This window comes from Coptis chinensis, chromosome 1, assembly GCF_015680905.1.
Source record: "Coptis chinensis isolate HL-2020 chromosome 1, ASM1568090v1, whole genome shotgun sequence".
Classification (NCBI taxonomy): domain Eukaryota; kingdom Viridiplantae; phylum Streptophyta; class Magnoliopsida; order Ranunculales; family Ranunculaceae; genus Coptis; species Coptis chinensis.
The window spans coordinates 29,671,996-29,695,201 of record NC_141456.1 but is presented as its reverse complement, the minus strand read 5'-3'; the positions used below and the strand labels follow the sequence as shown (position 1 = coordinate 29,695,201).

At 36.0% G+C, this 23,206-nt stretch overlaps 2 protein-coding genes and 1 long non-coding RNA gene across 5 annotated transcripts; 1 reads left to right on the top strand and 2 right to left on the bottom strand.

Annotated features, from left to right (window-relative positions):
• Nucleotides 1–3,342: 3,342 nt before the first annotated feature.
• LOC147523367 (uncharacterized) lies at nt 3,343–4,250 on the bottom strand. 2 transcript variants are annotated; one of them, XR_015216025.1, is made up of 3 exons: nt 4,157–4,250; nt 3,567–3,636; nt 3,343–3,494 (listed from the first exon to the last, which is right to left on the bottom strand). It is a non-coding gene; the product is annotated as an uncharacterized LOC147523367 (long non-coding RNA). The 2 variants fall into 2 exon arrangements; XR_015216024.1 differs by having other exon boundaries at nt 3,567–3,649; nt 4,157–4,243.
• LOC147523366 (OBP32pep, putative (DUF220)) lies at nt 4,100–6,488 on the top strand. Its single transcript, XM_086598303.1, has 5 exons — nt 4,100–4,544; nt 4,631–4,768; nt 4,857–4,979; nt 5,514–5,657; nt 5,862–6,488. The coding sequence occupies exons 1-5, from the start codon at nt 4,404–4,406 to the stop codon at nt 6,312–6,314; spliced, it is 999 nt and encodes a 332-aa protein (XP_086454429.1). The 5' UTR covers nt 4,100–4,403; the 3' UTR covers nt 6,315–6,488.
• A 923-nt stretch (nt 6,489–7,411) lies between these two features.
• On the bottom strand, nt 7,412–23,111 carry PANK2 (pantothenate kinase 2). 2 transcript variants are annotated; one of them, XM_086598284.1, is made up of 22 exons: nt 22,769–23,111; nt 22,263–22,472; nt 22,095–22,153; nt 21,885–22,001; nt 20,763–20,882; nt 20,588–20,682; nt 20,343–20,436; nt 19,299–19,430; nt 18,245–18,357; nt 17,444–17,636; nt 15,731–15,939; nt 13,996–14,040; nt 13,789–13,837; nt 13,374–13,456; nt 12,598–12,714; nt 12,300–12,363; nt 10,318–10,464; nt 10,045–10,203; nt 8,923–9,006; nt 8,527–8,721; nt 8,243–8,314; nt 7,412–7,767 (listed from the first exon to the last, which is right to left on the bottom strand). In XM_086598284.1, exons 1-22 carry the CDS (start codon nt 23,040–23,042, stop codon nt 7,678–7,680), a joined length of 2,721 nt encoding a protein of 906 aa, XP_086454410.1. In that variant the 5' UTR covers nt 23,043–23,111; the 3' UTR covers nt 7,412–7,677. The 2 variants fall into 2 exon arrangements, with proteins under 2 accessions (XP_086454410.1, XP_086454414.1); XM_086598288.1 differs by lacking the exon at nt 7,412–7,767 and adding an exon at nt 7,872–7,953 and having other exon boundaries at nt 22,095–22,154; nt 22,261–22,472; nt 22,769–23,103.
• Between the last annotated feature and the right edge of the window lie 95 nt (nt 23,112–23,206).

Sequence of the window (23,206 nt, the reverse complement as noted above, 5' to 3'; positions counted from 1 at the left end):
CTTTGTCAGATAATGGGATGAAGTAAGGTGCAGATAGAGAAGTTACGACAGAGCTCAAGAAACTCCTATCCACTAAAATATTTCCGCCAGTCAAGCACAAGCTATAAGTTTCAACATGAATGCCATTATATCTTTTCAAAAATAACAATATTATAGCATTTTATGATTTGAATTGTTCATAACAGCAATCTGAAGAACAATAGTTATCAAATGATAACCCAAAATATTTTCAGAGGATGGAAGAAAAACAATATGTAGTAGGAATCAGATCCAGTGGTTGAATTGCAATTACTGCTTTTGGCTCATGCCAGTTTCCTTGAAATGTGAAGCCTAGGTGGATACAAAGTATGAAGAAGCTGGACTTTTGTTTTAATGCAGGTGGGAGGCCAACACTGCAGCCGATCAGGCTGCAAAGCATTGTACCAGACTTGGCACTCAGCAACAAGAAAATTAGCATAAGGCAGACTTTCATAGCTAAAGATATGGGAGGTCCTAGGAGAGGCATACTTTAGATGAAACTAGGAGTTCCCTGGTATAAAAATATATATCGTAATTATTTGATTCATCTAATATAAATTCTGCTTTTTTAGAAAAAAAAAAATGTTGCATGTGTTTCCTTGATTTGGCCGTGCTTCTTATCAATTCCACTTCTTTAGATGAAATGTTTATGGATATATCAAAATTAAAAACAGACTTTTAAACATATATTCGATCTTAGACATTCTACTCATTGATTTTTCTCCAAAAACAAAAAATTAAGATTCAGCAAATAGTAGTTGGAGAAAATAGCAAAAATACTTAAAAAATACCTCATTATTTAAAGTTACAGGTAAAAACCATGATCACCTAGGATTATTTTGGAAAGGCCAAAGACAAATATATGGAAAACCAAAAAGTGACTGCACAGTTTAGGTGTACCACCAGATGCAAGGCTCTATAGCTTATACTCTATCTTACCTCTAGATCCTTCGCTGCTTGTTCCTTTGAGATTTATTTGTGTTGTTGAGCACGTTTAAGAAAACCAATGCATAGTACTCCATGAGAAATGATTGAATAAACCATGGAACTTCAGCAACTCAAATTCCAAATATAACTGAGAACTACAATTAGAATTAACAAAAAATATTTCACTGTCAAGTACATAAAACTTTGCAATTTAAATACAAGAAATAATCACATAGAGTGGCAATGCATCCTAATTAGAACATATGTTGAACATGAAGATCTCTAAGAAGTGTTGCGATCTGCTCGCTATCCTCATCCAAGAACTCCGACGACGAAAACTCCCACAATTTTCGTCAGGTTAAAAAAAAAACATGCTTTGAAGGAAATTGAACAAACAATTGGCGTCCAATCATGAAAACAACTATAAATCAAAACAAAGGGATTTCTTGATTCACATTTACAACTGTGTAAAGTACAAGAGTACTATAAACAAGCTTGTAGAATTACCTGCTGCAGTTTTTTTGCCTTTGATAAGCACCCAAAATTGTAATATGAAACCCCATTGAGACATATAAATTTGGTTAATTATGTGTTTAATAATCATGAAATAAATATATTTTCGTACTTTTGCAGGTATTCGTAATAAACATTAAAATATTGGTTAAACCTGCGATAAAGCACGGGGAACGACGTATATATGAATTCTTCCAAATCATAAAATCATGTAAAAGCCCAACAAATCCAAGACACGAAGCATCAAACTTCAAGCTCCTACCTCTTGAACTTGAACCAGGGACTCGAATCACGAAGTGAGTCTGCTTTCGGACAATCGAGCAATGAACTCTACGCATAGGCGGAAAGTTGTAAAATTGCCAAAAGATCGGACCGCCACTGGACTGCACCTGGACCCACTATGCGGGCCCGCAAGATTTGATGAGTCATCAATCATGGAGCATGTCAAGACAAAAATGCCAAATTATTGGTGCAAAGTTGACACCTTGCATGTAATTAATTAGATTAGGTGTTAATAGTGAACAAAAGGCAAGGTGTCACTTTGTTTTAATGTGGTGGGTAAAAATGAAGTAAATGTGGTTTGGTGTTTCACGTGGAGAAAAAATGAGATTTCTCTCAAAATGGAGAAAAAAAAACAAAACAGGGGGACAATCCATTTACTCCTTTGACTTATTTTCCTTTACCATGTATTATTTTAGTTCCTTAGCCTTAGTTTTTATTTAGTTTTTGGTTTTGAAAAAAAAAACTTGTAATAGTTTTAATGGAGGAAACTTTGTTTTCTTCTAGTGGAAATAAAATCTCAATGCAAGTGAGTTTTTATAGTTAGTTTTCTTTTTGATCTCTCTCTCTCTTTTTACATTCTACATTAGTCATCTTTTAGCCCAAGGACCATGAGCTAAACCTCCCCTTTATGGGGAGTTAATAATATTCTTATGAGGGAAAATCTTTGTTATTTGGTTTAGTAAGTTGTTTAGGAAGAACAACTAGACCTACATCCTATTCCAAAATGATAGTTGGTGTAGTGTCTAGTTAGGGATCAAAGTGATGAGCTTAGAGATAAGTCATTGCTTTGGTTCTACATACTAGCATGTATGAGTTTAGAGATGAGTCATATATGTTAGGGATCAAATTTTCTTTTATTAGGACTTGTCTAAGATCTCTAGGAAGATTAGATGCACTTACTAAAATCAAATAACAAAGTTATCTTCACATGAGGAGAATTAACTTTCCACTTTTGTTTTATTAAAATTTTATCTTGTCTTAGTTGCATGTTTACGTAACTTAATATTTAAAATTTTTGTGTAGTAAAGAAACCAAATATTTAGTATTTATACAATCATAGCTAAACTTACTAACTAGTTTTCTAAAAAAGTAAAACCAAGTTGTAAGTGGTCATAGAATTTAGGTTGGTTCGAATCCCTACTCTAAACAATATGAACACAAAGATCGTGAGTAAGGAAAAATATCTTTGAATTTGCACTTTGGCCAAATAAGAGATTCAAATCTCTAATATAGCAAAAAGGTGAATATCAGCCTCCCTCTTTCTTTCCAGCCATTTTTGTGGGAAGTAGCAATGAAAAATCCAAAATTTAGCGCCAATTTATGGACTTCTATTTTTCTGGCGCGGTGGTGTTGAATAGTGAGAGTGAGAGTGAGAGTGAGAATGATTTTTTGGTGTTCTGGGTGTTTTTTTTAAAGGGTAAAATGGGGAGATAAATACCTACACGTTTGTGGGAGTGGCGTATAATTTTTTTTCTTGCCCGCCACTAATGATGGCGGATAACAAAAGTGGATATTATTGCTACACGCTAGTATCACTGGCGGGTGAAAAACCAAACCATTGGGTTTGATTTCGCTATCCCACTAACGATATCCATTGTGCTATTGTGGTTTGGTGTTTTGCTGCACCAAACCATTGAACTTAGCCTTATGAACAACATACGTGATCAGAATCACGGTAAACGGTAAAGAAATTACATGAAAAGTCTTAGTCACATATTCCAAAAGTCCAGCAACTTCATGCTTTTTTTGTTCAGCTGCAAAGAAACAAAAGCACATGAACAAATTAATATTGATTGTAATAAAGGTTGAAATGATGATGGACATACCTAATTGTGAAACATCCCCTAGTCTCTTAGATACATTCTCTAATCCTTTATTTGTTATGACAGCAAATCTCTGGAAAGCATGACTGAGAGAATGGAGTTAATAAAGGAAGCTTTAGAGCATTCACAATGCAGGGGATTATGAGGGGTTTGTGAAAAAAGTCACCAGTTTTTGGGGAATATGGGTGTGTGCAATGTAGAGGTGAAAAGCTGGTGACTTTTTTTCCCAGTTGATTTCAAGGTGAAACCTTTCACCGAGATAGTAGCTGACTTGTTAACTTCGGTCGGGATGTTGGATTCCGTCTCGGGTGTTTTTTCAATTTTTTTTTTTTTTTTTTTAAAACTTTAGATAAAATACCAGACGGGATGTTACATTCTGTCTCGATCAAAAAGCCTCCAGACGGAATCCAACATCCCGTCTGAGAATTTTTTTTTACCTTTGCATTGCAAATCTTTACTTTGTTTTTCACCAAAACGGTGAAAAGTTGGTGAATCCTACATGGCGGTGATAGAAGAAGATTATTTTCACTTGCATTGGGAATGCTCTTAAAATGAATGAAAAATGAATGAAAAAATGAGAAACTAGTAGTTACCTAATAGCGAGAGTGTCCACAACTAATTTATCAACCACATAACTCTTTCTAGCAAACTACCTCCACGCACCATCTTCTCCTTCTCCTACTAATAAGAAACTTGAACTATTATTTATACATATATACAAAGTATCAAAATATATCGAAGTATTTCGGGAGACTTTTTTGGTTGAGATAAGATACACGTGCAGTTTGGCAAGAAAGTCAAGTGAATAGAGGAATATTCTCTCACCTGGAATTCTACTTGATGGGCGATGTGCAAGCAAGTAGATCAAGTTTAAGTATTGATGAAAATAATAGGAGAAACGAACATCCAAAGGCATTTGATCTGGCGGCATTGCCAACATTTTTAGTTCAGATTCCTCAAAGACTTGAAAGCAGTTTAAAGGTTGTTTTTTTAATTTTCTTTTCTCCCTGGGGTGGGTCTTGAATAATTTGATCCAATGTTTAGCTTTATTTTGCTGTGTTTATTAGTCACATTTCAACAAGTCAGCGAAAGATGCAGAGGGAAAAAACTCTGCGTTACTAATGGAGAAAGGGGCCAACTTGGACAAACAAATGAAGGCTTGGAAAGAAAATCCTTCCTGGGTCGATCAATCCCCGGTAGTAAAGGTATAGGACAAGTCTTCATCTTAATTTCTGCTTTGGTTTGGTTGGTGATTAAAATGAGAACAGAGGTTTTAACGTGATAATTTGGCAGGTCAGCATACCAGAAGGTTCTTTATGCAACCTTAATGTGAAAGTCAAAATTGGTTTGCCCCCTGATGCAGTATTTGACATTGTTATTGACCCTGACAATAAAAGGGTCTTTAAGAATATTAAGGTAAATTTTCTTTTTCCCTATTGGTTACTTTGATTTTGAAGATGTGAAACTAGGATCGGTTTTGTTCTTGAAGCATTCTCAAATGTACTCCTCCATGGTCTCAAATCTTCCTTTGATATTGCGTTTCAAATGTTCTGGAATTTGGAAAATGTTAGTCTAGAATATGAGCACCAGAAACTAGGAGGTTGAAATGGAGGAGTTGAAACATTTAGAAAGATGATAAAGTGTGTTAACATCTACCCACCACCTCCAATATTCATAATTCATCATCGCCAGCATCCTCATTTTCTTATTCTTGGCATCTACCATTTAATTGAGTTCTCCTTTAAACTTAGGTTGTTAACACCCCCACCACCAAAATTCTTCGTGCCTATTAGGCTTATTAGCAAAGATTGTTTAACCCATCACCGTTCCAGCCTCATTCTCCTCTCACTGGTGTCTGCAGATAACACTCCAATTAATTATTAAATTAAAGAAAAAATCAAAGTTCCAATCAATAAAATCACACTTATGATCCAATGATCACTTTATCAGGAAGTAATATCCAGGAGAATATTGGTTGATGAGGGTCCAAGGCAGGTGGTTGAGGTGGAGCAAGCAGCTTTGTGGAGGTTTCTTTGGTGGTCAGGCACCATATCAGTCCATGTTATAGTGGATCAGAACAGAGAAGACTATTCCGTAAGTTAAATTTTACTACCTTACGTAATTATAGTGGCAATGGATTTTTTGCCCCCTTCTGAAAAATAGTTATTTGACCAAGTGCCGCCACCTATAGCCCTGTCACCAACATGCTAACCTTAGACATATGAAGAAAATACTGATGAAGTATGTATGCCTGTAATGTGTGTGCTCAAATTCTTATTTGTTTGTATCTGTCATCAGATGAAGTTCAAACAAGTGAAATCGGGATTTATGAAAAGGTTTGAGGGTTCATGGAGACTGCAACCTTTATTTGTGGATGAACAGATTTGCTTCCCTTTCAAGCCAAAAACGTGGGCCGACTATGATCGATGTACTGAAGGCAAAGGAAGGGTTGCTTCGATAGTAACTTTGCAGCAGCTAATTCAACCAGATATTGTTCCTCCTCCACCCATTTCCTGGTATTTGAGGGGAATTACTGTGAGGACTACTGAAATGCTGATAAATGACCTGCTGGCTGAGGCTGCCAGAATAAGGGGAGATTTTGGTGGTGTAACTTCTCATCAAGACACGAGACAATTGCTGCGTGCAACTAACAAAGACATAGTCCATGAAACTGACATAAAAGAAAGATGGAAACGGCGCAGGAGAAACATGAGATGCCACAAAAATCGTAAAAGAACCGAGGGGGAATGAAATGATCCATGATCACGTTGTTAAGGAATACAAGTACATAAACTTAAAATGTAAAATCTATGTTGTAGTGGTGTGGCGCAAATTGTATTTTTTTTGTCTTCTTGTATTTTCTTGCATGTAAGTCGTAGCAAGTTACACTTGGGAAAAAGTAGTAACGAAGCTTTAGTTGGTACCTGGTTACGACTAGTATACAAACGGAAGAAAAGGGAATACTTTCGGTTGGGCAATCCAACATCATGACAAGTTCACAACTGAGAATGTGATACTTAGAAAATGAAGAGAGATGCAACACGAAAATGCCTACAGATACGAGCCCTAAATCCTGACCTTCTGTCCTTATTTTCCACAGGTGTAGGGATGGTGTAGGGATGCATTGGTGGGAGTAACACCTATATATGATCGACATTTTCCTAAAGATATGCCGATATGATGTTTTCCCTGATGCGAATCGTTGTACTTTGTATCGTGTTGAACTCTGCATCATTGTCTCGAAGCAGAGTTTCATGGTTTCTTTGAGCATATACGGAGTTGAAGGCTGTTTGGAAGAAATATTTAAGGCAAGATCACGGTTCCTGAGTCCAACTTGGCAGTGAATCTAATTGGTGATGCTATGAGTTCGCTTGTAGTTCTCTTCACTAAAAAAATCTTTTGGCTTTGCACATTTGCAGCATGTGAACGTTCAATTTGTTCATGTTTTTAATGCGATTTAATCGACATACCTGATGATTGACAATTTGATAAACGCTGATTGGTTCGCAGTGCCAAAGCTTAGAGTAAAATTGCACATTTGCACTGTCACTCTACACCATATACCCAATAAACCCTCATCTTCTTTAAAGTCACATCTTGAGACTATATGGAATGGTACGCTCAGGAAGGCTTAATCTTTTTTTGGTAAAGGAAGGCTTAATCTTAAAACGCAGAAACATCCAAATATTTTTTTTGTTAAAACATCAAATTAATCATTTCTTGTTCTTACGTTTGCTATCTTCCACCATAACATGCGCCCCCGCTTTAAGTATGGTTAAATGAAACCTTTCACAGCATAAGGTATTGTTGCAATAAGCAGGATGGCTCAAGTAAAAGTAGAGCTAGAATAAAAATATCAACATCCACCATGATCGTTTATCGAAAAAAAAAACATCAACCATGATCATCATCACTTCATGTCTAAGTATTTAATTTACACAATTGTCATTCTCTACTGGTTGAGCCCTAGTAAACTGGGCAGTGGTCACACCACTGACCCTTGGATATATCAAGAAAGATGAGAAACAACTGGCTAGTCAAGGTTAAGATTTTGGACAGTTACAACTCTTTCAGATTTCTAATTATGTAGGCTAAAATTTCACAACGGAAGCACTCAATGTGCTGGTTCATATCTGCAAACACAGTCGTATATGTTTCCATTGACAAGTTTTTCTGCCAATCTTTGATTTTTCACCATTGCGAGCTGCAAGGTAATACAAGTATAATAAGAGTTGGTTTCGTCCAACAACCACTTGTTTTGAAACGGTGGATTAAGGGTTAATAAAAAAATTCCCCAATCCAACAAATTTAATGCCACGATAAGCAAGAGTTAGATTGGGTATGTCCAGCAGCCTCCCACAGCCAAAGAATATGGTTTTGAAGACTTTTTCTGTTTCACGATGGATCCCTTTGTTCAGTAAGACTGTTAGAACACAACATTTTTCTTTTTGATAATGTAGCAGGGCAATATGATGGAACAAAAACCATATTAAGTACGTGTATAGGTCTTAAAGGTATTATGATGAGTTGGACAATCTAATCAGGTTCAGAGTTGGTGTTTGCAAAAGGAAATTGCCACAAGTCACACCTAGTAGGTCTTAATACCAAAAATTTGGTCAATAGGTATAGAGACGAGCATTGAAGTTTGTATGCAAACACTTCTGGATAGTAAATATTACCTTCAATGTGTCACACCTAAAACGAGCATTGAAGTTTGTATGCAGAGCACGCCCCATTCCTTCCAAGATTATCTGCAAGGCAAGGAATAAGTAAAATAAGTTCATATTCTACTCTTATGTTTATTTTAATTTTGTTGAAATAAAATCACCAGTGAATTATCATATCCATAGATTTCCAAAGGTTGTTTAAATAGATAATATGATATTTATTGGATACCGTTACTGCCTTGGGATGGAAGTTAAGATAAGCTTTTCTAGGATTTAAGCACATTAAGAGATCATACCAAATCTGCGTCTTTTGCGGCAGCAGCAAGCTCTGAACTGACTTGTCGGAAGTCTATGCATGGGCTTCCACATCCATTCTCAACAACCATTAAAGGTACTGAAGATGAATTAATTCTTGAAGCATCTTGAATATTTAACATTGCATCCATAAGTAAGCCTCCTGCTTCAGCAGCTTTTCGAAGTACATCACAATGCTGTCGATTAAGATATGGCTTTTTTGTTAACAATTTCCAATTAATGTCATTTGATAAAGAATATGAAATTCTCTTACAATAGGACTTTTAAGATTTTAAGAAAAAAGAGTAAAACCGAGGTCGTAAGCATACAATTTATTAAATTTGAAGTTATTTTATTATATTTCTCAAACTTAAGAGTAATCACATTCTAACACCAACCTTTGCAGCCTCAGCAACAATTTCTGGAAGTTCTATCGCGGTTACATCATTCAAAGCAGGGAGGGAGTTAGCTACCAGGACAACCTGTACAAAACAAAGTTATGTTTTGTAACCTTTTCTGTTAACGGATTGAACCAAAAGAAGAAAAATGGTACAAAATAAAGCGTTCAATTGCATCCATATGATATATACACATTCGAAAGTATAAGTATTGTATGAGAAAAAATCTTAACATGTGTGACAGTAAAGTAAGAAAATCGGCTGATAAACCTCACTCCAATTCCTTCACAAGAAAACCAACTTAAGTTAACATATACGAATTTCCCCCCTCTTTTTTATCATCTGTAGTCTAAGCTCAAAAACTCATGAGGCCATTAGAAAACTCTTCTCTGGACCGAAAGGGTTTGGAACTTTTAAATGAGTATGTACAACTTTAAAACTTATGCTGACACGTAGCAACGCCATTGATTTCATGATTAAAAATTTGAGAGAACTGAAACTCGCAAACTATACTAAATTTAATTTGCACAGTGAATTTTTATGCAAAGTTAAATTTGCATATCGATTTTTACTATGGATAACAAAATTTGCATAGAAATTGTTTGATACGACGTGAAACATGCATGTTATTGTATGTGTAAAGCTGTTGATTATAGTACAAAAAAGTAAGAAATAGGGAGAGAAAGAGGTGAAAACGTTTTCTTTGGGTGGTTTTAGGGGATGTTATGAGTGTCGGGTGGGTCAATAAGTTTGGTTGTGGGATGTAATGAGCGTGTCAAGGGCATGTAAAAGGCATAACAAGTGTGGAGTGTGTACGAGTGGTTCTGGTGGTTTATTTTGGGTTTGCCATGCAAAATGAATTTTGAGTCATCATAAGGAGAGCCGGAGAGGTACTTTGTACATGAGCCATCGAGTGGGGTTTTTCAGAAAAGAAATGGGAGTGAAGTAGGTTTGCCCAAAACGGTTGATAATGAAGCAAGGTGGCCAAAAGGAACTCTAAGAAACCTAAATCTGATCATTTCTAATGCCTATCATATACTTATACTAATATTCATTAATGATTAATCAGACAAGTTTTCCAAAACAAAGTGATTTAGAGTTGTTTCTGCGTTCAAATCTCACCTCAGTCCCACGTCGTAAGAGTTCTCGTGCCAATGGAAGCATCCCAAGAACAACATCAGCACCTGAATTATCAACAAAGAGTAAGGCTCTTTTATGTGGAACAGGCTTACCGTCCCCTGAACCTATCATCCTCTTCTTGAAAACATCAAAATCATCCACCTGAACGCACAGAAAGCAACATCTCTCAAAATCATTTAGTATTTTGATTACACATAAATGGATCACAACATTTTCTTTTATTTAAATGAACATTAACTTATATGTATTACTTACACGCCAAGGTCGTCGCATCTTCGTACGACTCATACGATATATTTCAATGATTGTCCCTTTGTGATAAAGCTCCACACAAGCACGAGATCCCCAGTCGAAGATATTTGCAGCAAGAACACCTTCGATTAAAGCAAGTAATCTCGACTCCTACAATATAGAGAAAATTCAGATTGTTACTAGAATTAGAGACTTGGTGGTAGTATGATATGGAGATCTTATAACCTACAGGCCCAACCAAAACCCAGCGCCCCCGACCCGAATACTTTATGAAGTTTCTATTATTGTAAACTCTTGTTGTTCATATATATATTGAAGTGATACAAGGCCGAAACTATTAAGACTGCATCCTCTTTTTCTCTTTCCTCTCCAAACTGCCTCTCCACTAAAAACCATACAATTTTACTCAAGATTCCATTCACGAGTTTTTATAGAGGAATCCATAACTTCTAAATGATTCTAAATATCTCATGAGAAACCACTAGTAATCTACGAAAACGCTAGTGAAACACCTTATCAATTGAATAGATACATATATGAATAGAGGTACTACTCTAATTTGGGGTGTATATGCATTTTTTTTTTAAAAATTTGTTTGAAGATTCCATTTATTTGATATTTAAAACATGTATGCAAACTGATATTTTGACAAGGAAGTAGGACAATATATTAATATCTCACATGCTAATCAGGACTTAAAAGAAACAACTTGGAGTTCCCTATCAAAACTGAGAAAAAGTATAACATAATTGGGAGCATTCTGTCAGTAATCAGTATTACGCCATGGATTGATGATCTGGATACAAGTAAATACTCGTTCAGATGAAAAAAATATATTCTAGCTGGTCGACTTGCTATGTGAACCAAACACACATTTCATTTCTTTAACCTTACTTTATACATTGTTACTAATCATCAGCAAATCCTTATTTTGATTCTCCATTAGGCTACATCCTTGCCAAGAATTAAACTTTACCACTGGACATATAAATCAAAATTTTCTAGATTAAGAAATGATTTCCACTCTGTTGCATGGGTACGCCCTAATTTCCTCTGTATCGCGTACCCATGTCCTGCGGACACTGGTACGGACACGGACACGGACACTCGGACACAAGCAAAACAGACCCTAATTCTCAGATCTCGCCGTGTCCAAATCGTCGTACCCGTGTCCAAACCAGACACTCCGTCCCGTACCCATGCAACACAGGATTTCCATTATGAATTTGTCTTCAATAATTTCTCAAAAGCTTACTTCCTTTTCCCCTATTCCCTGAACAGAAATCCAGTTGAAAAGGATGTGCTGATGAAAAGGATTCATGCAAAATATAGTAAAAATTGGTTGGAGTTCCTTAAACTCTAGTCCAGTCAAGCCTAAGTGCCCAAGCATCCTGAATCACTCCAAAGCATACAAGGCTAAACTTCGGTAAGAGTGCAAGACCTGGGGAGTTGGGACCACCGATACTTATTGGGCCCTCAAAGTAGCTTTGAACCTCCGCTTTCACCCTCGTTTAAGTCCCTTTTTACAATTACCATAGCCCTAGTGGAGTAGTGGTAAGCATAGGTGTTTTACAGCTTTCCATACCCCTAGTGGGAAAATTAATTGCACTACAACTTGACTGCAACTCGCTTGGTGAACCACACTTTCGTTTCATCGTTTTTATGATGTGAGAACTTTGATATTATGACTTGGTCTATAAGATCACTGCAAAGTTAAATTTCTAATCACACTTCTTTCTGTTTGCCTCTTTTACTTTGATAACAGTATCAATACAGTGTACCCTTACTTGGATTTCAACTTTCCTCTTACTCGATCAACTTCTATCTACTTATTATTTTATTTCTTTTTTCAAAATGCAATGGAGTGATTGGAAGCATGACCTGATTAGTGCATAGAGGGGGTCATAACTCCAATAGGAGAGCCAACCTCAATTCAATTGAATAATTGCAGAAGAGAATTAGAAAGAAAATCAATATTCACATACCTCACTCATACTATCAAGCTCCATAAGAAGATCAGGCAAAACAGCAAGCGATGCTTCATTTTCTCTGATTACAAGCAAAGTAGAAATAAATTAAGAACTCTGGAAGACATGCAAGCGTCCAATATCTGCGTACCATACAATACATATGTTTTAGAGTCCTACTTATTGAAACTTGACTTATGTGTCATTAATTGAAGCTTAGGTGGTAGTGAAGATGTAACGCAAATAAGAGTATACTAAAACATAACCTCCAGATATATAGGGGGGAAGGGAAAAGAAAACCAGTATGGTGCAAAACCTTTGTTTTATGGTTCTGTAAGCATCTAAAAACTGGAACTCCCTCAAGCACTCTTCCCTAAGCTCCAAGAGATTGGCCAATCCCAATTTTCCATAAGCAGCTGGCTCTTCCATTAACCTATACGTCCCATGGTTGCACACAAGAGTTGAGAAGAGTAAGTGAACTGTATAAGATTACTAGGATTACGACAAAGTCAAGCCTAGGCATTACTGTAGTCTCAGTGTAAATTATTTTGGCTGCTCTTTGATAACTTCTATCAAGTAGAATGTTGTTTTAAAAGACTAAAAGACGCAGAAAAATTAGAAGTAAAGACCACCCGAATAAGCTGAGACTTTCAAACCAATAGTTCCACAAAGAACAAGACAAACCTATATATCATTGAGATTGACATGCCACTATGGAGAAATCTTCAGCATGCACATTAAGCTTGAAGTGCAAGTCACTAAAGTTGCCTGTCTGGACACATTTCCAAGTCATCTCTTTTTTGAGAAACATGTTTTCAAACTCAATGTTATAAACCAAAATTGAGCGAAAAAAAAAAGACCTCCTTCCAGCGGATATGTATTTCTCGCATATCTGCTGGTGTTGCTGACTTATTCTTATAATTTTGTATTTCTTTGTTTAAAACTATGTCATCTAGCCGACGAATAACCTTTTTTTTCACACAAACTCATACAACTCCAATTTTCAAAGTTTCTCCTCCTTACCACTATGGTATATTACCTGGTTGGTACCATACTCTGCAAAAAAATAATATTTTGAGCAACATACTTTACCTTGCTAAGTGAGCAGAAAACGCACGAGCAAATGCATCACCCCTTCTTCTAGCATCATCAGTCCCGCCTTCACTTGCCACTGCCTAACGTAAACAAATTCAATTCATATTATCAGAAACTGTATATGAGATCTCTCGTTTTTTTCAGAAAAATGTAATCAAATTTCATTTTAGTTTGGTAAAAGTAAAATTTTATAAATTAAGCAAAGTAAGCCATCGGTCAAGAAGGCTTACTAGACTAGATTTTTCTTTTATAAACACTATATGAGCTAAAGTTTTTTGGCTCTTGATAGCGTTTACATTTTCACTTTACACTGTCAACTTTTAGTAAGTGTGAGGGAAAGTAAAAAGAGAGAGAGAGAGAGAAAGGATATACGAACAACACAAGGTAACATTGCAAAGAGATGGATGTTTACCTTATCTACAAGGTCAGACAAATGCTCCGAAAGCACAGTGAACCAGTACCTACAGCAAGAGAGTTGTCATCCCATACAAAGTAAAGATAACAAACACAGTGAAGATTACTTTAACCAACGATAACCAAATACTGAGAAAAAGGCAATAAACAACGTCAAGCTGAAAATGGATGGAAGGAAGAAAAATGAAAAAAATGAGAAGCTTACTCAAGTTCGCCATGATCTGAAAGATCAATAGTGTTAGGTTCATACCTGGAGACATTAGGTTACCAAATCAGGGACAATATCCAACACAAATTGATGTTACCAAGTAATAGAAGAAAATTTTCACCAACAGTAATAAAACTACAAAAGATGGTCAGCATCAGAAAAAGAAATTGATGCAGAGCATAGTGCACATGGTTCTAGCCATGCCAAATAAGAGGTGTTCCATGGTCCTAAGATGCGTGTGCATCTAGATGCTGGTGGATGCTGCTTAGAAATGCTGCTAGTGTGTCCATCATGGGACGGTTCATCTATTGTTTTAGTAATTTCTATTTTTAGGTTTAGTCGGTTTCCTCGATGAAGTTGGTTTCTTGCGCAACTTAAAAATAGTTAATAATTAGTTGATGTTTATGAAATTATTAAGAGAAATAAAAGAGTGAGTTTTTACTGAGGGTTTTGATTTATTTGTTAAAAATGTAGATTTTATTAAACTGTTGCTTCCGCCAGTTTAAATCTGCATTAGAAGCACTTGACAATGATAAAGAGGTAAAAAACTGTATAAATGATTAAATGCTAAATCTCTCCTTTGTACATCACATACCTCCAAATGGGAAAAGTTTTGCACTTCTTTATGCATTTCACACCACCATCTTTCTTTTATTTTTTTCATTTTACGTGTTTCCTTGTTATTCAGTTGAATTAATTAGAAACTTGTACAAGGTTTCATTCACTAAATAACATTGAGCAAATTATTTACATGCCTACACATAGGACCAATATCATAAAGAAAAATTGTATCGGATAAACAGTGAATAACAATATTATATGCAAGAAAAGCAGAGCTCCCTCTGGAATTGCTTGAAAACAACCTCATGATCGCTTTCTGCAGCTAATAATTAATATTTTTTTCATTTTTGTTTTGTTTTTATTTTTTCCATTTTGGTTTGTTTTGGTTTTTCGTTTAGGGAGCATCCCACTAAAGCAGACTTTTCATTAAAGTAGGACCTTTGCTGCTTTTACTTATCACTTTTGCACCAGATACATGACGAAAGCATACTGAAATTGTAAATTAAATGAAACTACATTAGATCCACAAGCTCTTGCCCGTTTTTTCGGTCACTATTTGAAATATCCCCCTAGACTTGTGTGAATTTTTTCAAATAAAAAAAAACATATATAATCAAAAAATTCAATAACCGTTCTAATGACTAACTTCTCCTGTCATGCCGCAGAACACTTTCAACTTGAACAATATAAGTTTCAGCTAGATCAATACCAAACTAGGCCCACAAGGGATGGATGATCTGAATCAGCAGAGATTATTTCCCCAGTTGTTAACATGAAATTTCACTATTGAAGGATTTCCATAGAATATTAAATTTCATAGGCATTTGCATGGAAACTAAGACCAGGAAAGTAGGCTGGCACCCCTTAGCCCACTCATCATTTACATTTAATAGGTATTTGCATGGAAACTAGACCAGTAATGCCCTAAGGAAAGCCATAAACAAAGGAATACCAATTTTTGCCACAAATTCTACATGACTATGCCCATGCCTCTTTTATGTGAAAATCGAGATGGCAAACACTCAAACCTATACATATCTAAATTACAAGGCAATAACACTTTCCTCTAGGAATTGTTCTAGCTGCCATTGTAGGACATAGTCACGTAGAAAACGACGAATGGGCATTTCCTCTTGTTGATTCAGCTAGATGATATATAAATAACACTTACGTCTTAGGATTTGCCAATAATGGAAACACTTCTAATGTGGGCACAAGATGAAGCACTCCAACATTTAAGGCAGCGTCATCAGAACGTAGAGTCTCCCCTTTGGATGAAGGCCTTTCAAAGCCGCCAAGACCAGTGGTTCCTGGCGGTGCCATTGGAACAGGAGCAATAATCTCAGTGCCTTTCTGCACAAACTTTTCCATCCATGATATCTGCATTTAAATAAAAAAAAAAGAGAGGAAATAATGACTTTGAGATATTGTCATCATAACAATTTCATTGATCTGCGTTCTTGATTCATCTATATATATGCTTCTGCTTTTATGCAACAAAGTTTATTACAGGTGCTCCGAGCATTGAGAATGTTCTGAAACATGATGCAAACTAGTCCTACAACCTTCTTGATTTGATACACTCCTTTAGAATATCAGTTTAGTGGTAAGTGTTAAATGTTTAAACATATATGCATGTGTTATTCTATCATATACTTTAACGTCTTCATTCAAAGGAGAGTCTATAACGTGACCGAATGCAATTTACCAAAGTTGGTAACATTAAGTTATCTGGGTCAAGATTCAGATACTGATATACAAAATGGCTGCTTCCAAGTTAAGCTAATCCAATAACTTATACACGTGGGAGATCATATCCAAAAAAAACCAGTGTTCAATTTATCTTGGTGGTTCACTCAAGGACCCTTTCTATATAGATCCCATCCCAATATACAAAAACATCGACTCATTTGAGTGTGTCTAACCTTGTAAAACAGTGTTGCAAAACTAAAACAATGTTTTGAATGAACTGATTTTTTGTGTGGATGGTAGGGAGAGATCATATGCACAAAAAATCCACCCTTCAAACACACACATACAGATAAAAAACAAAAACAAATTATTACTAGACCTTAATCAAACTTGACAGGGCAGAAAAAACAAAATATTTATTAGTTTTAGGTAAAACACCAAGTCACAACACACAGAAATATAGAACATAGGGCAATCTAAACATCAGTAACTATAAGGGCTTTATCTGTACTTCTTTAGTCAATCATATTAATTACAAAAAACAGATATTCACTGGAGCAACGGACTCATTATGAGGATTGAACCGCTGTTCAATTAACAATCAGATCATCCAATGACTGTTCCAAAAATCCCACTAGACCCAAGACTACATGATATGAATGGCGTCAAATTACCATCCCAATTACATTGCCTTGTCCTCAAAACTAAAAGATGATGCACAATAGCCAATCTCCACCCTCATCAAGTAGGAAGTTCGACTAGAAAACCACTACCCCGCTACCACTTCTAATAGGCGTAGTACAGCCATACACACATGGAGAGACTCCAAATAGACAGTGCAAAGGAGACAAGAAAGGAAACATTCCTCCAGAATATACTTATTCTATACTGGATGTTATATGCTCAAACATGGTGCTATGGAACCCACAAGAAGCTGAGTTCCGGAGATGCATTTGCATTTCATTTAGGAATTTCCCTCATCATGAGAAATATCATTGACAAATTCAGCCAGTCTATATACCAAAATATTGAACCAACAGTTTACTTTTGCAATTTCAGTCTTGCCTGATCTATAGTGAGGATGATCCCAATGATTGTCAAGATCAGTTTGGCAATGTGAGCAACTGAGCACTCTATCTCTATTTTTTAAACTACAAAGTATGTCTAAATCAAAGTCAATTATAATACTTGCCTTGTCACTCAAATCCCCTAGTGGTGGACCATGAATTTTTCCTCCTACGCAAGGTGCACCCATTGGGAACCGTTCCACGAAATGATGGGCCATCAAGTCATCAAGACCATGCTTCTCATAGCTCATAAAAGCACCCAAAGCCCCTAGAAATCCCTCATGCCGCAAAAACATTGCTTTCGCCTCACCTTTTGACCTGAACATAAAAGGTGTTGAGTTTCACATTATGAGAGAAACTAAATAAATAAATAACAATGATACTCAATAACAAACCAGAGGGGGGTTGTAATAGTAATAATTTGTGAACGTCTCATGTCTTATTACAACTTGCATAGTCGCATACGCTCTGTTGCATGGGTACACCCTAATTTCCTCTGTATCGCGTACCCGTGTCCTGTGTCCTGCGGACACGGGTACGGACACGGACACAAGCAAAACAGACCCTAATTCTCAGATCTCGCCGTGTCCAAATCGTCGTACCAGTGTCCAAACCAGACACTCCGTCCCGTACCCATGCAACACAGCGCATACGTCACCAGTACATGAAAAATGGATGAGAAAAGATATACATATTCAGATTTCCCACTAACACATCTATAGTGTGCTATACATCTATAATAAGACAAAATTGTCCATGCAACATCTAGTATTTATATGGTTATAATGGGAGGTCACGAGTATCATTTAATTTACTTACAAGAAACAATAGAAATTTCAAAGATTGCATACACATCAGTTGACATCAATTTTATAACCATTAGTTGCCAGAACAATAGGCACAAAAGTGAATAGCTAAATCCTTACCAGAAATGAACAGCAAAGGAGATGGTGTCCATGGTATAAGCATGCCCCCTTATAAAAAATCCTCCAAAGAATATCCTCTTCAGTCCAAATCTAAGCGCATTCAAGTAGGCGATCTATCACATGAAGTCACTCATAATTTCAATATTCTATTAGAACAGACCGTAGCATATCCAGGAAAAGGAATTCATAGCAAGATGATATAAGTATAATACATGGGATTGTTATTCGTATTAAATTAAGTCCTTTACCAACTCTTCCCAATTGAAAAAATGAAATAAATTGAGGAGTGGTAATCTATGTTCTTCCAGAACCTCTATCTTCACTTGAGTTCTTGAACTATGTTCTAAAAATGATTTTGACATTTGAAAACCTTGTCAACCACATTGGATTATTCGGAATTGCTATTTAAGTCTTAAGATCGCAGCAAGCTATTTCACACAACCTATGATTACTATTTCATTAGTATCCTATTATTTCAAACTGAGAAATTACATCAACACCTAGAATTAGCCAGCAGGTAATACTAGGACCAGGACTTGATACACCAAGACGCCCATACACCCAATACCCTACTAATATGAAAGAGGAAAGAGTTACAGATATGAAAATCCTTTAGTTTGTACTTAGAAAACTTAGAAGTTTCAGTTTGAACTTAGTTTCATAGAAACTATTCTATATGGGAAGTCTTGTTAAGTGGCCAGCCTTAATATACACACTTTTGGAGAAACAATATGATATAAACACACATATTGAATGTGAAAAAAGGAGAGAGACACAGACAGGAAAAAAAAACATAGAACAAAAAAATCTAAAGGACCCATACTTGCACACATTTTGGATGTTGACGTTCCATTTGTAGGATCGATGCATTTTGAGTTGTAAGGCTCAATAACCTCCCCCCCCCCCCCGTCAGTTTTTTGGGATATTACTAACTTAGATATATTTTCTATTTTTCTTATTTATCAACAAGTAATCTGGTAGTGTTGTCCAGATCACATCCCCTCTGGAAGTTTTATCAATACCCAAAAAAGAAGAATCATTCTTTGTAACTCACCTGTCCAATATTGTACGAAATCATTCGCAAGAGGGACAGAGAGATATCTTCAGGCCTGTAATCTTCAAGCTCCTTATTTTCAGAGATTGCTTTTCCAAAACTTGAAGCAATTGTCGATGCTGAGAGACCAATCTGTTACCATCTGAATAATTAGAGCGCAAATTGCAGAGAATAAAACAATAATACCTGAAATTCCCATCCCACCTTGGAAAAGAAAAGGGGTCAATGGTAACCTCTGACTTTGATCTGGAACCCAACCAATAGTTTACTTGTTACAAGATAAATAAGCATAGATGAAATGACCCCAGAATTACCAAACAGATAAATGTCTGTCTTATTTAAATATCTTAGCATTCCAAACAGTCTTTCAACAAGTTTTCCTGGAATAGGAGCTTAAACTGAAAGTGTGGCACCTAAGTGTTGTACCTACACAGGCTGGAACTGAAGAGTTCTCACATTTTTAGACTGCTTTATAGTGCAAGTAATTCCACTTTCAATGGAAGAACAAAACCAGTTTCCCTTCCATAGAGGAAAAAGAACTTGGGACTAGAATTTCTGACGTCTCGATGGCCAAGGTCATCCCTCCAGCCTCTCAGCCCATACAGTGTGTCGCGGTCTCGGGCTTGGTGATGGAACCTTGTTCACTTGGGCTTCTAAATGTTCCTGATTTCCTAATAATTGCATACTATAAGAAACTCCGATAAAAAACGCAAACTTGGAACAGGAACCATACGCATATCAATGCCCACTCAAGTTTTCACAAAAAAGATGTTTATGTTGTTCAATTTTTCAATGCGTTTCTTATCTAACTTTGACCCCAACTCAATTTTTTCTCAGTTTTTCACTGTATGGTATATTTTTTTCATCTCTTGAACAAAAGAGTCATCAATATTTTACCCCCATAGCAAAGACTCTGAAGTAGGTAGCACTCCAACAGAATGGGTTACTAAAGTCAAAATTACAATTTTACCTATATAGAAATATCATTTGAAGTTAAGAAAACAATAAAGTGAGACTAGGATTGGAAACAGATAGTACATATACCTTGGAATAGTCCAGGCCACCATAGATGTCTCCAACAAGCATGTCTACTTCCCTATTGTCTCCCCGTTGACTCAACTCCAGCAATTCATCAAAGCTAGAACAAGAAACGGATGTGAAGATCTTAGAGAAAAGTCTTCTTTAACTTATCAAAGAAAGTAAATAAATCTAGAACTGCATTTAAAGAAGAAAATTGAAAAATAAATAAAAATAAATTGAGAGTTTAAAGGAACCAATAAGAGAAGTACCTCTTGCATTTCGTTAAAAGCCTCCCTAGTCCCCAATAAGTACCACCCCCAACATTTGTTCCGCTGATTCTCTCATAGTTTCCATCTCCATCCACCTAAAAAGCAGCTTAAGGTTGACAAGTATACCATGTCTCTTGGATTATAGATCAAACCACGATAACAATGTGCATTGTACCTTGATTATACTGACACCGGAGCCAATATTGACAAGGAGATAAGGAAACAAATCGTTCTGATCAATCTGAACAAATTTTTTCTGACCCTCCATATGTGTGAAAGCTTCATGACGGATCGCCTACTCCACAATGAAGAGAAAACTTCAATGCAGGTAATGAGTATCACGGAAACAAAAATAATATATAAATAGAAAAGTAAGCCTTTAAGACAAATTTTTTTCAGCCTATATGGTAATGACAACGACATAAATTACTGCTCAGAAAAAGAAGCCAGACATTTTACAAAACATTTTATTGCTTCTTCTATTTATGTAATCACCAGCAATTTGGATTCCTTTGATATAAGGATTAGAAAATTTTGCTCTAGAGAAGAAGAAGTTGCTTTCTAAAGCCTAAAAGAAGGAGAATCACTCTTGTCAAAAGTACGCTCTAGTCTTCTCACCTACAATCACTAAACATCTTCTCGGTTCCATACTGGTGGAAAATGGCTTACAAGTATCTTAAGAAAATAATGTACCTTGTAATCTTGTACGGAATAGGTATAGACAAAATTTATTGTTTAACGACATTGGTTCCAAAGGCAGGTAATCTGGATAAGAAGCTGGTCTTTCAAGAATTAAAACTAATCATACGACAGGACTTTAATGTCTAGGATAAATCACCGCAGTTCAATCACGCATGGTGTAGTTTGAAGGGACTCAGCCCATGCATATTAAGTATGTTTTTAAGTCCTCAACATGAACTCAATCCTATCCATGCATTTTAGTTTGGTTGTATATAATGTTCCTTGCTAGTTTTACCAATCAATGATAGTCTACCTCAAAATCAATAAGTGATCAAATAAATATGAATGTGAATGTGATATAAGCAAGTAGAGTTCCATATTTTCAAAAAGAAAACTATGTAAAATGTCACAGGCATCTATCTAAGGACACAATTTATATCATTCATATTTTCAAGTCAACATCTGGAACAACAACAACAACAAGAGAGAGAGAGAGAGAGAGAGAGATTGCAAAACTAACCATTCAAGTTTAAAAGTGTTTTAGACAGCACTAACGTGATATTTATTTATAAACAAAAATTTGGAAAAACATATAGAAAGACAATATGAATCCAACCTTAAGCAAAAAATTTGCTCCAGAAACTAAGGAATTCATTTCTTCTTCCTTTTCAATACTAACACCAAGCCTCTCTTTAAAAATATCTGCAAACTTGTATGCTCCTCCTCCTGTGGCCTACTCATAAACGAAAACCCGATGTTACAACCCAAAGGCAGATTAGAAGTATCATGTCAGCACTTTTAAGGTAATTCCTATCAAAGAACTTACCTTAATAATTGCATTTTCATTCACTTGGGCTTCAGAGCTCCAACCTCGTGGATCCGTACCTACTCATAATAAATTACACTAAATTAGTAGAGGAAAATGAGGATGAAGTAAATTGGACTGCAGATGTACTGCTTAATAGTCCATGAAGTTGATTAAGAATACACGCACCACGGTGCAACTGCTTGGAGTAAATAAAATCTAAGCATTCATTGATTTTCCTAGTCTCAAACTTGACAAAATGGAGCCTTCCACCTAGAATAGGGCAACTCCTCCTAGTACCATTGAAAACTCCCAATCTTTCTTTTAAAGACTTCTTCCTCTTATCTGCAGTAGATCGATCCTCATGTCTCGAGAAATACACCAACTTGATTAGAGACCCTGCCAAGCAGAAAATAAAAGAAAATGCATTTAAGCATAAAGGAAGAAGAAATGCTTCACAATTATCTCAAAACGAGTAGAAATGTTTTGAAAGGAGTTTAAGGCCCCCGCCTCTCAAATATGACTTTCCTATTGTCCACTTGCCGAACACAGACCTTGCCAACTAATTTAACGCTACTTACTACTAACTACGTGTGTGAAATGGCCGTGGTTATTAAAACTAGCTCACATTATGTTTACATTCATTCATAGTTTGGAGCAATAAATAAAAAAAAAAAAAAAAAAAAAAAAATTACCTCCAATGTCTAGAGCAAGATGAGAAATATCATCAGACTGATTAGGCAACAAAATGGTAGGATCTTTTTCTTCAAAATTGCCTTGAATTGCAGCACCACTTAAATCAAGCTGTGGTCTTGAACTAGACCTATGAATCGGTGTACTAATAATAAGACTAGTAGAATGTGGTGCCATACTAGTATCTTCCTCAAGTTTTGACTTATTACTACTAGTATTTATATCTTCTTGTTCGATGTTTTCAAGAAGTGGGTCTTTTCTTGTTGGATCACCCATTTATTCCCCTTTTCTCTCCAACTAAATTTCACTCTAAAACTACCCCCAACCAAAAGAATAATAATCAAATCATTGACTTTTTTTTTCTTTAATAATAATATTATTTATTCTTCAACTATAAACAACCAATACTGCTGATTTTCTCGCCGAAATTTCGACACAGT